We start from the raw sequence: 14,122 nt of genomic DNA, 5'->3' as shown, positions 1-14,122 counted from the left end.
AACTGCGCACGAGCCCTCGATCGATCCCGCCCCCTTGACTTTCTGGCTTAAGCAGTCGGTAATTATATCTTGGTTTTGATCCTCGCTAAACGCGAAAACCCGCGTCCGAGATTTCTACAATCTTATTTATTATTGAACTATATATCCGTTTTATCCTTTATGTAAAACTCTTCTTTAAGCTATCTTCTATTCATCGTTATGTATACGTTTCTAGCATGTATTATCACTCAACAACTTTGTATCATGAGATTTATTATTACAATAATTTACAGCATATAAAGGAAACGCAACATGTGAAGAATCACATTCGAATGTACATTGTCAGACTTTTAACACAATTTTTGTTTGCCGTGATAATTATTTGCCACTCTTATCAACTTATCGTTCTCGTCAAATAATTCAAATTAATTAAGTCAAAATAATATTATAACATTTACCTTTGTCAGCTACAATAGACATATTGAATCCTTATTTGATTTCGAACAGGGAAGAATAGATTATTTTAATAGCACAGATTTTCGTGGGCGTATAAATCTTAGATATCTAACGTAAAATGTGTTGCAAGCAATACACGTTACATTCTGGTACATGTATTCAGCAAGCATTGTCCCTAAGACGACATGTCATTTAATTGACACTGCTGCAACTGATCTTGCAGCTGTGCGTACCGCATTTGTAACGAGCGTTCTCGTTCTGTCTGTCTATTTACATCTTCCATGAGCGCGTTTATCCTTCTCGGAATTGCCGCCTCTTCCTGCGTTTGTAGAAACTTAAATGTCGATTGTTCGAGATGCGCCTGTTCTATCTGCTCCCACAAATCGTGCAGCTGCTTCGTCAATACTTGTGTTCTGGTCTGTTTAAGAAACAAAACGGTAATTATAATTAACGTAAATTTAGAATTTCTTTAAGCAGATTTTTATTTCAACCGAGCAAATCATATGAAACACGAAATTTTTGAAACTATGTAGCTTATAAAACTTGGCTCTATTATAATAGGTTTTTGTAACATAGCCAATTGTTCTATAATTTTATAATAATATTATATAATACGATATGTTAATTCAGTTTGTATTTTCAGAGTTCCGTACAATTAATACAAGGACATTTTAATTTTCTCGAATTTTCTGCTACATGGAAACAAAAGCTTTCAAAAATCCATACCGTAAATTTAATTCTATTATTTATCCCAAGGTATTTATGTCATAAAAATAAAAAAATGCGCCAAATTAATCATATAAATAATAATATAAATTGTCATATAAATTGATAGCTGGCAGCGATCTCATCCCAATATCCTCCTCTAATTATGTTAAATTCTGTGTGTGTGTGGTGTGTGTGAATAATGATATCAAGTTTTACTTACTTGATAACCTCCGGTAAGTACTTTCAATTTCTTTTCCATTCTCGCAGCGCGTTTAGCTTCGCCTGTCATATGCATACGATTCTCCTCTAATTTTCTCTCGCATGCTTCCACTCTATCTTTCTTCGAGGCTAGCGTTGCGCGAGTGTACCGTTTCTGCGTTTCGAGATACAAAATCTGCGACAGACATTCTTCCCATACAGTAGTGTAGGCATCCAGGCTCAACTCTCCATGAGCCATTCCTTCTTTTACAACTGCCATCTCGTCGATTAACGTTTTCTTAGCCTAGATTTGAATATTAATACAATATTAATTTAATAACTTATTCGTTAATAACACAGAAATGATAAAGATATTTTATATTTTATACGTACATTAGCAAGCTCGCTCTCTTCGAAAGTCTCATATGGATGTTGTTCCAAATAATTTTGAGCCTGGACTAATGATGTTGCGGCGCTCTTTCTATTTGTATGCGTTGGATTTTGTAGTGCGTCATAGTGCATCATTGTGATCATTTCTCTCTTTATCAGTTCTTCCGCCTAGAGAAACAAAATAGTAGTGTGGTGAGCGCGTGTGCCCCTACCAAGATGGCAGTCCGGCATTACGGTAATTAGTCGCGCGCGGGCAAACCCCCTTTCTCGCAAACGCCTGGCGGCGCCGACTAAAATATATAAACAAATTCGACAAAGATACTTATTGTCCTCATCGACAGATCGACTATCAAGATCGCATTGGACACGTACTCTAGACTCTCTAGAGTCTTACTATCGCGACTCATAGAGAGTTGTGCATTTTTAAAGACATCTCACCCCATCATCTTATCCATCATACATAATTTTCATCCAACCATACACATTCCTTTCGCACAATCGTCTCATACCACGTTCACAATGACTCAATCCCCAAAGTAAAATGAGAAATTAATCCGTAAAAATCAATAATAAAAATTAATGTCTTCATATACAAAAAAAATACATACCCTCTGTAGATCAGTCAGCGGTGTGTCCATATACGGTCTTAAAATATTCATATTTACATCTGCGGGCCGTGGTAATTCTCTTTGTATTACTTGTGATCTACGTGCCAATTCTCTTTTTTCTGCAAGAAAGAACAATATTTAAATTAAATTACATTTTTTTTAACTCTAGAACGTCACACTTCCGAAGAGTTCCGATTTCGCCACGCTGGGTGTACAGCGCCCAGTGTGCCGTTCTAGCTTTAATCAAGATGTTTGAGCAAGGGATTTACAATATTTTCCCATAAAAATAGCAATTGTAATAAAACCAGTTTCGAAAATCCATTGTAAGGCTGTAATGTAATATCAATTTATTGTTTCAAAGGACTTACTTTCTTCTAATAATTCCTGCTGTTGTCTTGCATCGATATCTGCCTGGTCCTCTATTACCTCATTGTCAGATGCAGGCGCACTAGTACTCTCCTCGTTTGTCTCTCCGTCGTAAATATCTATCTCGTAATCGTTACACGGCGCCGGTAAAGAACTCAATACCGCGCGCAACGAGCTCTTTGCCTGCGTCTGTATAAGTGGAGTTTCTGAACCATCCACGTTTTCATCCGGATTTATATTAAGCTTATCGCGAACGGGTGTTGCCGCTAAAACTCCATTTTGCGTTCGTACTGACGCCCCGCCTGGTGTGTTGAATGAATTTATAGGCGTTCCGTCGCTGCGTTGCGATCTGAACGGAGTGGCCAAAATTGTATTCGGCGTTGCGATGACATTGGTAGGAGGTACAACGCCGGTAAAGTCAGGATTATTCAGTGGAGTGTTCAGTCCGCCTGTAGAAGAGGATATTTATAAAGTGTAATTGAGCACAAGATTGACAATATATATGCTCATAAAGTATTATAAACTATTATATTTTACCCTTTAGCGGTGTGTCCACGTGCGTAAGAGCCATGACATTTTGAGCTTCTTGTAATATCCTGTCTGTAGCGGCTGGTGTACGAGGTGTTACCGATGCATTTGTAGGTAAAGAATAATCAGCCAATAAACTGTCGGAGAGTGTAATACCGCTTTCAGTGGCAACTTCTCGTGCGACCTATAACAATTTAAGCGAGAAGTGACATGCAAACATATCATGATTATTATTTATAAAAAATAAGTTTAAAATAAGTTAATTAAAGAACATACTTCCGAAGCTCTACCAAGCTTCACAACTTGTTGTAATTCTTTATCTGAAATCTGTGGTTCTGGTAAAACCAATTTACTCCTTTTCTTTACCGGCTCTTCATTGTTAAGCATACCCATAGGTATGTTATTTTCCTTCCGCTGTTTTAACTTCTGCTTGTCTCTTCGGCGCTCCATTTCCTCCTTTTCTTGTCGGAGTTCACCATCTAAATGTTGTTGCCTCATTCTGGAAAAATCAATCGCCAAAGGATCGACATGCTCATTGGAAGTGTCGTAGAAACCAGGAGCGGGCCGTTTCTCAAATGGTATTTCCGTGTTATAATTTACACCGCGTTTACGTTTGTTCTTTTGAGACACGGTGATACCGGCAGCTCTCAATTCTCTACGCTTCTGTAAAGCAGCGAGCCTGCGTGCCTCCTCTAATTGCTTTTCACGCGCTTTACGTTTAGCCTTCTTTCCCTGAGTATTTGCCAGCCTAGCGCGTGCCTCTGACAACATCTCCAATTCTGTAAAAAAACACAATATTATTAGAAACTTAGGTAATTATATAGAATATCTAACAAAGCTCGGATTACTTTGACCTTCAGAAGTTTTTAGCCAGCGGTCGTTTTGCGTGGAAAGTGTATGCGTTAACTATTTCGACATATATATTAGTTATATTTATGTGTTAGTTATTCTATATAATTACCAAAACTCTTACATTTATTTTTTGCAAATATACAATTTTTAAAATACAGTGTTCATCCTAATAGTCCATACGATTTTTAAGATGCTTAAAATATCGTGGGGACCGTTACGATGGACACTGCATACAGTTTGTAAAGTATAATCAGTTCTACTGTAAAATGTGTTATCAACGATAGTTTTCAACTTACCATCTTCATCCATATCTTTAGGGTCTGGTCTTGCTGGCTTTGTCTCTGGATTCGGGTCAATCTCGCCAGGTTTAAGTTTTCGAGGATCATCAGCGGCATCGTCTCCTTCTTCTTTCTTTTGCGCTTGATCACTGAAATAATTCAATGCAATTAGTACAAGTATATTAATCACAGTGGCTTGTTCTACTCGAATAAAACGCCTGATGTTACTTACAGTAAAAACTCATAGCGTTCCAAGCATTGGGCAGCTGTCCGTCCAATTATCGGTGCGATAGTTCGCCATTGTGTAGGCATCAACTTCGCAAGATGAAGTAATTTTTCATCCTCTTCGCGGCTCCACTCAGTCTTTTTTATGCTCGGATCAAGCCACTCGAACCACCTTGCCTTACATTGCTTCGCCGATTTTCTGTGTAATAATGAAGCAATCCTGCTCCATTGATTTTTTCCATATTTCATGACTGCCGCTTTTAAAATTTCATCCTGAAAACAGAATTTGTTTTTTATTTAACAGTTATACAAATACACATACATACCCATACGTGCTAGGTTAGAAAACATCACTTACTTCTGTATTCCGCCACACACCACCCTTTATCATAATTCGTGGCATTTTGTATTTCTATTTGTGTTGCGTGAACGAAAAATATATTTTCAATGATGAAAAGCGCGGAAGGTCCCTTGCTCCTTCTCAATCCAAGAGAGTAGAGAAACCTGAGAAACCTGAGAACAGCCGTTCCTTTTCCTTTCTGAGCCGGCGGAAGAAGAGGGCCACTGATGGCACTGATGCCAGAGGGCTGCGCTGCGTTCCAAAATTCACTCTAGTCTCTAGTTAACTAAAATGCTATAGTGTATACGTGACGTAAACTATAGATTTTAGTTACCCAGAGTGAATTTTGGAACGCAACCCTGGTGCCAGAATCGCGGTTTTCGATAGCCACGCCACCAGCCACTGTGCCAGATGCCAGCACTGCCAGCCAGTGGTGGGGAGTGGGGATGCCGCGAAAGTCGCATTTTCGGCCTGTCCTCTGAGAAAATGGACGTCAACCGTTAACTACGTCCGTTTCGCTCGGTAACGGTACATGGGTTCGTGTCCGTGCTATATCACTTTCTCAGAGGGCAGCATCAGAACAGGACAAGACTTCCGGTGGCCGCTGGTACGCGATTGAGAATCCTCCATCTCCATTTACTTTTTCGCGTTGTGTGAGGTTACGGTTCTGTTCCACGTGATATTTGAGTATTTGGATGTTTAACAGAATTAAGACTTCAAAGTAAGATTATACATCGCTAAAAAAATATTTTAACAGCATATCATATAAGAGAATTAATTAATTTAAGAAAAATATATAAAATTAATTTAGTATATACTTGATATATTGTAAATATAGTATAAATATTTTACATTGTATGTAATAAAATTGTCTTACATATTTTCGATTATCTAGAGCAGGATGAAGGACAATGATCTTATTGGATTTGCCGTTCCAAATGCGGTCAGCGACAATGATGAGGATAACGAAATTTCTAATATTAAAAAAAAGATTTCGAAGAAATCTGGAGGGTTTCAGTCCATGGCTCTTAGTTTTTCGATATTGAAAGGGATCCTCAAGCGCGGTTACAAAGTACCCACACCTATACAAAGAAAGGTTATTAAAGAACGCTTATATTATAGTGAATATAATCCACTTTGTAACATTCTTAATACGATAGAGCTTGATCAACATTAATGTAAAATTTATTTCTTCATAGACTATACCACTGGCTCTCGAGGGAAGAGATATAGTAGCCATGGCTAGAACCGGTAGCGGAAAGACCGCTTGCTTTTTAATCCCTCTGTTCGAAAAGCTCAAGGCGAGGCAAGCAAAGACGGGCGCACGTGCCTTGATATTATCGCCTACGCGAGAGTTGGCGTTGCAGACCTTGAAGTTTATAAAGGAGTTGGGGAAGTTTACGGGATTAAAGGCAGCGGTGATACTGGGTGGCGATAGTATGGACAATCAGTTTGGTACAATTCATGGAAATCCTGACATTATCGTAGCTACCCCAGGCAGATTTCTGCATATATGCGTGGAGATGGATCTGCAATTGAAAAATGTCGAATACGTTGTCTTTGACGAAGCTGACCGGTAATAGTTTTTTTTTCCTTATGTCATTTTTAATATTTGCGTTTGTGGTAAAGTGGTAAGCATGAAACTGCATTACAGATTATTTGAGATGGGTTTTGGCGAACAGATACACGAGATTGTGAACAGATTACCGGAATCACGTCAAACATTATTATTTTCTGCCACTTTACCTAAGATCCTAGTAGACTTTGCAAAAGCTGGCCTTAGCGATCCAGTTCTACTTCGTTTGGACGTTGAGAGTAAGCTGCCCGAAGGATTGACGTTATCCTTCATTACGTGCCGTCCTGAAGAGAAATTGGCCGTACTTCTTAGTTTGCTAAAAAGAATTATTAAGCCCGAGTCGCAAACAATTATATTTGCGGAAACTATGCATCACGTGGAATACATTCATCAGGTAGTCATCAATGTACGCATAATGACCTAATATTCTGTTAGGTCTACACACACTTTGGTAATCGATATCAAATATATAAAACAATTTTTATAGATATTGGATAAAGCGGGTATATCTAACACCTTTATTTATTCCAATTTGGATCCTTCCGCGCGTAAAATAAACGCAGCCAAATTTCAAATTGGTAAAGTAAGGGTTCTTATAGTGACAGATGTTGCCGCTAGAGGAATAGATATACCTCATCTTGATTGTGTGATCAATTTTAATTTTCCCGCAAAATCTAAACTCTTTGTACACAGAGTAGGTATGTTCTTTCGTAATTATTTTTAATTATTTTTAATTATTACAATTAAAACACGAAAGCGCTTGGCTGACCATAATCTATTTTGCAGGACGATGTGCTCGAGCTGGACGTGCTGGAACAGCATATAATATTGTGAGCTCAGACGAGTACCCGTATCTCTTAGATCTGCATCTTTTCCTCGGTCGGCCTTTAACAATAGTGCCGACTGCAGGAACCACGGAAAATATGGAATCCGCCGTAGGAAAATTGCCACAGGCTATGATAGAGGAAGAATTAGCCGAATTAATAAATTGGCACAATACCTCTACCGATCTGGTAAGCATACCGAGCATATCTACTTTGATATATAAATTAATATAGCTAATCCCCTTTTTTGTTGTATTAAATGAATATTTGTATCTCCTCAGACAAATATGCGAAAAGTATGCAACAACGCCTATCAACGATACATCAGATCGCGACCAGGCGCTTCGACGGAAAGTGTCAAAAGAATTAAAGAGCTTCGCATAAGTGAAGCTGGAATTTTACCCCAGTACTCTGACGTTTCTCATACAGCTGCAGATCTAATATCCAGGATGAAAACGTACAGACCGCAGGGAGTAAGTGTCACTTCATGTACATATTACAATTATATTTCAATTTTAATTTTAGTTATATCTTTTAATTTTAATATCCAAATCTTTCACATGTAACAGACAATATTTGAAATTGGTACGAAGACAAATTCAACGGACTATCAAGTGATGAAAGCGAAACGAATGTTTCATAAGGAGAGTATTGTTAATTTCCGCAAAAAAATGGAGGAACATAAAATCGACAAAATCAATATGGTGTCAGGTAGATATTATTATGATAGCAAGATGTACCGTATATACGTAATAATATTCATATTAAATTTTTCAATTTTCATAGAATTGTCTCAAAAAGTCAATCTGCCATCCAGCAACGCGGAAGAAATTAATGCCGCGTTCAGCACGGTAATAGTTCCAAAGAAAAGAAGCGGTGATGATTTATACAAAATTTCGAAGAAGAAAAAGCGTCTAACAAAACGGGATGAAGAATATTATATACCTTATTCCGCACCAGACAAGCATACAGAGGATGGGTAAGAATCACTGTTACACCATACTTCAGTTTTTATAGCTTGTCTTCCAATTATTATTACGAAAATATTAAAATTAACATTAACATGTATTCTAATTTTATTAAAATTAAGTATATAACAATCATAATAATAAATACTTAATTTTCAATTATTGTTTGTATTCGATATGTTTATTTGCCTTTCAGTTTAGCGGTTAACACATTTGCCACTGAAGCTGATAAAGCGCAACTGGAGTTGACAGCAGACAATGAAGAGGGTCGGCATCTTCAAACGCAGTTGAAGAAGTGGGATAGGAAAAAGAAGAAAATGGTTACCGTCGAGAGAGTACGTACATTAACTTATATGTACAATCTCTTATCATAAAATATGAATTTATTTTTTACGTTGTATCAACAGGATTCGAAGGCGAAAAAAATACGCACTGAATCGGGTGTATGGATACCTGCTACCTATAAAACAAATCGTTACAACGTGTGGAAGGAGAAGAGTAAGATTGATGAAGACGACAGCGAAGATGATAGCGAGGAAGAACCTACGCAGACGAAAAACTGTAAGTCAACGTGATCACATCAATTATAAAATTTATACGTATTTGATTTTAATCTAATTAATTTAAATAACATGTTTAATCTCGATGTATCTAAAAACACTCATTATATAAATTTTTCTTTTCATATTGTGCATACATTAATTCGTTCCAAATATTATAAAAATAATTGGCATACTTTATTTGCATTTCAGTACGAACTACAGCAAATACGCATTGGGCGCGGCACAATCAAAAGCTGAAAGACAAAGTTAAAGTCAAGAATGAACTGAAGAGACCCGAACAAATTTTGAAGGCACGCAAGTTGCTGGAAAGAAAACGCCAGAAAAGCGGCAGAAAAAATAAAGGCCAAAAGAATCGCAGGAAACATTAAGGAATAAGGAAACATTAAGATGTTTTCGATGTCCAAAATACATTATTATTATATATATTTTATATTATTGTATATACTCTGTCAGTTTTACGCATTGGTTTCTTTTTGTTCCATTCTTGGTATCTCTACTAATTATCACTTTTCTCACACCATTCTCATTACTCATATTTGCCATGTAATCAACATGACCGTGTTAGAGCGAAGAAATAAGTGAAAAACACAGAAGGTACTATAGTATAGTAGAAATAGCTATGAATTAAAAGTATACTTTATATCAGAATATACAAATCATTTCAAATGTCCCTCAACGATCTTTTTACGATCAAGAATGCGCGATTGTAATATAGTTTCGTAGAGGCAAAAGAAGGGTGAAAATTCAATACACTGAATGAAGAGCTAATATATAGCTAGATATTTTTGTTCCTCTACAATCAGTTATTGCACCAAAATCGCATTTAAAAGTATAATATTAAAAAATTTAATTATTCAAAACACATCAAGCCTATTTTTCGAAAAATTTTGTTTTCCGAGTTGTGTCATTGTTGTAGCAAATGAACAATTATATATTACGCACGACACAAATACGACGCATCGTTTTAAAATAATCGCGAACAGTTCGATAATATCTCTCGAAAGCGCAGTGACCTTATAAGCAGGTGTTACGCGATTTAGGACGTTTGGCCTTGCAGCATCATCGTCGCATTACCGTCACAATTGCGTTGCGTAACTGAGGCAGTGTGGAGTCTCCTGTAAGACGAGGTATTACGAAGACTTCGCTAAGGCTTGCCTTCGCGCGAAGCCTTAAAAAACTTCCATATCATCGAGGTGGTGCGCAACTTCTCGCTCGCCGCGAAGGAAGAAAAATACCTGGATCGATACGATCGTAAATCTTGTCGAGAGTTGATCGTCGGCGGAAATTTTTCTCTGAACGCTTTGGGAGTATCGCGGGACGGCCGCATGAGACACGAGGTGGAAGATCTGCGTGCACAAGCGGCTTCCGCGAGAGCAGCGTTTGGCTGCTCTCCACCCGAGAGAGTATGTTAGGAAAATTTTCAGCGTATCAAACAAAGTGCCACACTCTGCAGAGATATTCTGTGAAATGTAGCGTGGAATAACAATGTAACACAATGCTCCGTTTACATTATCTTATACACCTATATGATATATTAATGATAACCCGATATGTTTTCCCGGTAATTAGAGATACCAATGAACAACATATAGGATATTTCTAATATAAAGAGGCTGCGCTATCTCTTCGCGGAAATTATATATAGAAAAAAGAAAAAAAATTATACAATATTGCGCAAGTATTTGAAATATCGATCTCTGACGGGTAGTAGTCGCATTAACTATTGTTAACAGTTTATTAGCGCGTATGGTCGATCGGCTTTCCCATCTGTGTCATAGTGTAAAAGCCCTTCTCCCTTTGTGCCCGTATGCCCCGTTTGTGATCTAGAAAACAACACGGTGTACGGTATACGACGCGCGCGTCGTAATTAGTAAAGCGAGGCTGCAAGCTGGAGCGCAACCGGATCCGAAGGAGACTCGAACCGCTTCGATTTCGAATTCCCTTGAGATCACCCGATAGCTGATCTCTCTCTTTCTCCCTCTTTGTCCTTATTTCTACCGATAGTAGACAGCCTGTACACATTTCCTTTCGCTGCCTAAATACCGTTAGGTTGTCATTCTAGACGTTATTAGAGAGAAAAGGACGACTCTCGGACGTGTTTGCGTTGGTCTCTCTGTGTGATCGTCAACGTTTCTCTCTTTTCTCTCGTTCCAGCTTCATCTCGTGACGCCTTGTTTTTTCCTCTCTCTCTCTCTCTCTCTCTCTCTCTCTCTCTCTCTCTCTCTCTCTCTCTCTCTCTCTCTCTCTCTCTCTCTCTCTCTCTCTCTCTCTCTCTCTCTCTCTCTCTCTCTCTCTCTCTCTCACGGTGTGACAATCCCACTGGGCTTTCAGACGTGTCTAGCTCGTCTATTTGCCGTTGCCCATTTGCTTCTTCGAGCGTAGCATGCATTCGGAGCTCTCTCTCGACCTTCCCCTACTCGGCGGCTTTTTAGCTCGGTGAACGAGGGAAACATCTGCCGCAACAATAACGCAGCCAGCCGACCCTCCGGGCCCAAAATAGAGATTATTATGATAGAGAGAGCATCTGCAGCCTGCAGCGCGAGCGCGTTCGCGGACGGAGGGACGCGGATGACTCCCTGACTCCCTCGGCGATCGGCGAAGTGTCGGGACTCGGGAGTCGGGAGGAAGAGAAGAAAAAAGAACAGAGAAGAGTACGTCGCGCGCGCGACGGGCTATTTTTGGACGTGCGTGTGTGTCGCGCACACGCTCGCGTCTTCTCAATCTTCCTGCCGCGTGCGGAACGCGGCCATCGTGTATCAAGCGATTACGCGCTTCGCCCGAAAGATTCGTAGAAATTGGCACAAGGTCTCTTTTGGTCCTTCGCCTTCTCTCTCTTTTTCTCTTTCGCCCCTCTCTCTCTCTCACTCTCTCTCTCTCTCTCTCTACATTGTCCGATCCTTGAGAAGGAGCCGCGGGACACAATTCATCGCAACTCGGTCTCCGCCTCTATTATTATATATATTATATTCCGTATCCTATCCTATACATACATATACTCCGTATATACTATTATAGATATCGTAATACTAGATATATGATACGGAAAGTATTGTATATCTGGTATTCTAAAGATATGTGTCAGTGTGATTTAAATTGATTATCAATTTAATAACGTGGTCACTTATTATTTACTATCAACGACTGAGCCGAAGATTTCATTGAGACAATCAACATCGTGACGGATAAAGCGCGCGGACCGCGATAACAAGTCCGAGCCCCGTATATCTCCGATCCTCTCGCTTCCGTCCGATTACGGACGGAGCCGACGCGGACGGCGGAGGAACAAACGTACATATATATTGCCCGACGTCGGTCACGTGTTAATATATTACCATGCGCGGTGACCGGGGGATCACGTGTCGCTCGTCGCTCCGGCCGCCCGTTATCCGCTCTCTCCGTCCCGACGTCGGTATGCCGGGTATGCGCGACATTAATTCATGCCCGCGCGAATGCACACACACACGGATATGTATTCTCGTTCTTACATCGGCGCACTCAGCCGGCCGACGACGTCGTCGACGAAAACAATCGTCGGGGAAGTGGAAGGAGGAAAGGGTGCAGCGGCATGACAAAGGAAGTGGGCGAGATGCGGTAGTCTCTCCTCCGCGCGCGGTCCAGAGACCACCGTAACGAGGATCGGTAGAGCCTATATAGAATTGCACCGCATATTTAAAGTTGTATTTCAATGGAATCTTAGGCTGAAATCGTTGAATTCAAGTATAACTGCAAAAATAAGAGAGGACGAAATTATAGCCGAGACATTCGAGATCCATGCGATTTTTATATCTTTTGTTTATATATGCATCCCTAGATCTTTCGGAGAATGTTTTCACACGTAACACGATAAAAGACGCATGCTTTTCGACGAGTCTCTTTTCTTTCCCAGAGGAACATCGGACGTCGTAGAATATGATCGTACAATCGAAATTTCCAAGTCGATTTGCTAAATTGCAAGATACGAATGTTTAGGAGAAGTTTTCAAGAATGTTGGTGCCTTGAAATTTTTTTGGGGGGGACTCCTATGCGAATTTGTCAGGATATATTTTTTCAAATCACCGCGTTTTCTGAATTCCTTTTTCTGAACGTAGATTTGAAATAATTAAATATTACTTAACAGCAATCAGACATCGCTGCATGATATTATCCGTGTTTATTTTCTTTCCAGCTGTCCTCCTTTCTCCTTTCTCTTTAGCGTTTTCTCTCCGCCACGGGCGGCACCCTCGCCCGGCCGCCTCGTTATTTCGCTCAAGGTCCCGCGATTCGTTATTACGCCTCTGGGAGGTAACGTCCTCCGCAATTCACGAGCCGGCTCCGTCACTAACGAGAGCAGATTTCAATGAATTCAATCTAATTTCTAAGAGAGGGAGAAGGAAAGACGGAGGGAGACCGTCAGCAACACGATGATTTCGTTCTATTTTAACAGGCGTCACGCTTTTCGTAGCCTTCCGCTTGAGTCAGAATAATATATGACGTATCGCGTATAATAATAGACCCTTTGTATTCTGGAATGCGCCGGAAGTCCCTGAACTCATCGCGTACCGAGGAAAACTTCATTAACGCGAGGAATTTCGTTTTCCAGGAAGGACTTTTTAAAATGCGTTTAAGGATGCGTTCTTCATCTTGATGAGCGTCTCTCACTTGATCGAAAAACAAATGCCAATTTTTAAAACGTGACCTGGCATTACTTTTTAGTACGTATTATAGTTATTGAAGAGCGCGTTAATTAAAGAATGAAGCAACAAAGCTAATCTGGCAATTTCTGCACAATACAGACGACAATGCGTCTTAATTTCTTCAATCTTTCAAACGACGAGCAAAAGAGTGAACTTCAGTAGATAGACGTTTCTGGAATAGAGAGAGAGAGATATATTGATCAAAGGCGGAGCACAAGATGGCGGACTACTTGTAGGTCCGTGTCTGAACAATGTTGCTCGAAATAAACCTCTTTGTAGGAACCGTCCGTGTCCAAAAGGCGAACAAAAATGACGTAAGTCAGAAAGGCTTGTCGCACAGGACAGTTCACAGACCGCCCTTGCGCCGGTCCGTTACTTTGTCGTTGCACTTGGCGCAGGGTCAAGTCTGGGTTGGTCTGGGTCTGACTCTCGCGCGATGATCGACGACTGCAAACGACTTGTGTTACAAGCACGTCGAATTCTCGAGTACATTTCGTACCGTGTGGCATTCCCGTTTGGAGAGGTTTTAAATTAGCGACGAGATCAAGAGGAAAGATTTGCCGAGTTAGAGGAGGATTTAGAAGAGACGC

At 39.9% G+C, this 14,122-nt stretch overlaps 2 protein-coding genes across 4 annotated transcripts; one reads left to right on the top strand and one right to left on the bottom strand.

Moving 5' to 3' along the window:
- Positions 1-235: 235 nt before the first annotated feature.
- On the bottom strand, positions 236-5,286 carry Cdc5 (cell division cycle protein 21). The gene is made up of 10 exons (XM_077411060.1): positions 4,947-5,286; positions 4,596-4,861; positions 4,382-4,512; positions 3,510-4,012; positions 3,243-3,417; positions 2,708-3,154; positions 2,340-2,458; positions 1,735-1,899; positions 1,364-1,645; positions 236-853 (listed from the first exon to the last, which is right to left on the bottom strand). Exons 1-10 carry the CDS (start codon positions 4,989-4,991, stop codon positions 611-613), a joined length of 2,376 nt encoding a protein of 791 aa, XP_077267186.1. The 5' UTR covers positions 4,992-5,286; the 3' UTR covers positions 236-610.
- Positions 5,287-5,491: 205 nt separating this feature from the next.
- On the top strand, positions 5,492-9,709 carry LOC143900093 (ATP-dependent RNA helicase DDX54). Of its 3 annotated transcripts, none has more exons than XM_077411064.1 (12): positions 5,492-5,649; positions 5,824-6,024; positions 6,128-6,504; positions 6,583-6,910; positions 6,992-7,202; positions 7,291-7,517; positions 7,610-7,801; positions 7,898-8,039; positions 8,115-8,307; positions 8,493-8,631; positions 8,704-8,857; positions 9,049-9,709. In XM_077411064.1, the coding sequence occupies exons 2-12, from the start codon at positions 5,830-5,832 to the stop codon at positions 9,225-9,227; spliced, it is 2,337 nt and encodes a 778-aa protein (XP_077267190.1). In that variant the 5' UTR covers positions 5,492-5,649; positions 5,824-5,829; the 3' UTR covers positions 9,228-9,709. The 3 variants fall into 3 exon arrangements, with proteins under 3 accessions (XP_077267190.1, XP_077267189.1, XP_077267188.1); XM_077411063.1 differs by having other exon boundaries at positions 5,517-5,649; positions 5,829-6,024; positions 6,583-6,898; XM_077411062.1 differs by having other exon boundaries at positions 5,517-5,649; positions 5,829-6,024.
- The last annotated feature ends 4,413 nt before the right edge of the window (positions 9,710-14,122 follow it).

This window comes from Temnothorax americanus, unplaced genomic scaffold (genome assembly GCF_048541705.1).
Source record: "Temnothorax americanus isolate GAGA-0224 unplaced genomic scaffold, ASM4854170v1 Scaffold3, whole genome shotgun sequence".
Taxonomy (NCBI): domain Eukaryota; kingdom Metazoa; phylum Arthropoda; class Insecta; order Hymenoptera; family Formicidae; genus Temnothorax; species Temnothorax americanus.
This window is presented reverse-complemented; position numbering and strand designations above follow the sequence as displayed.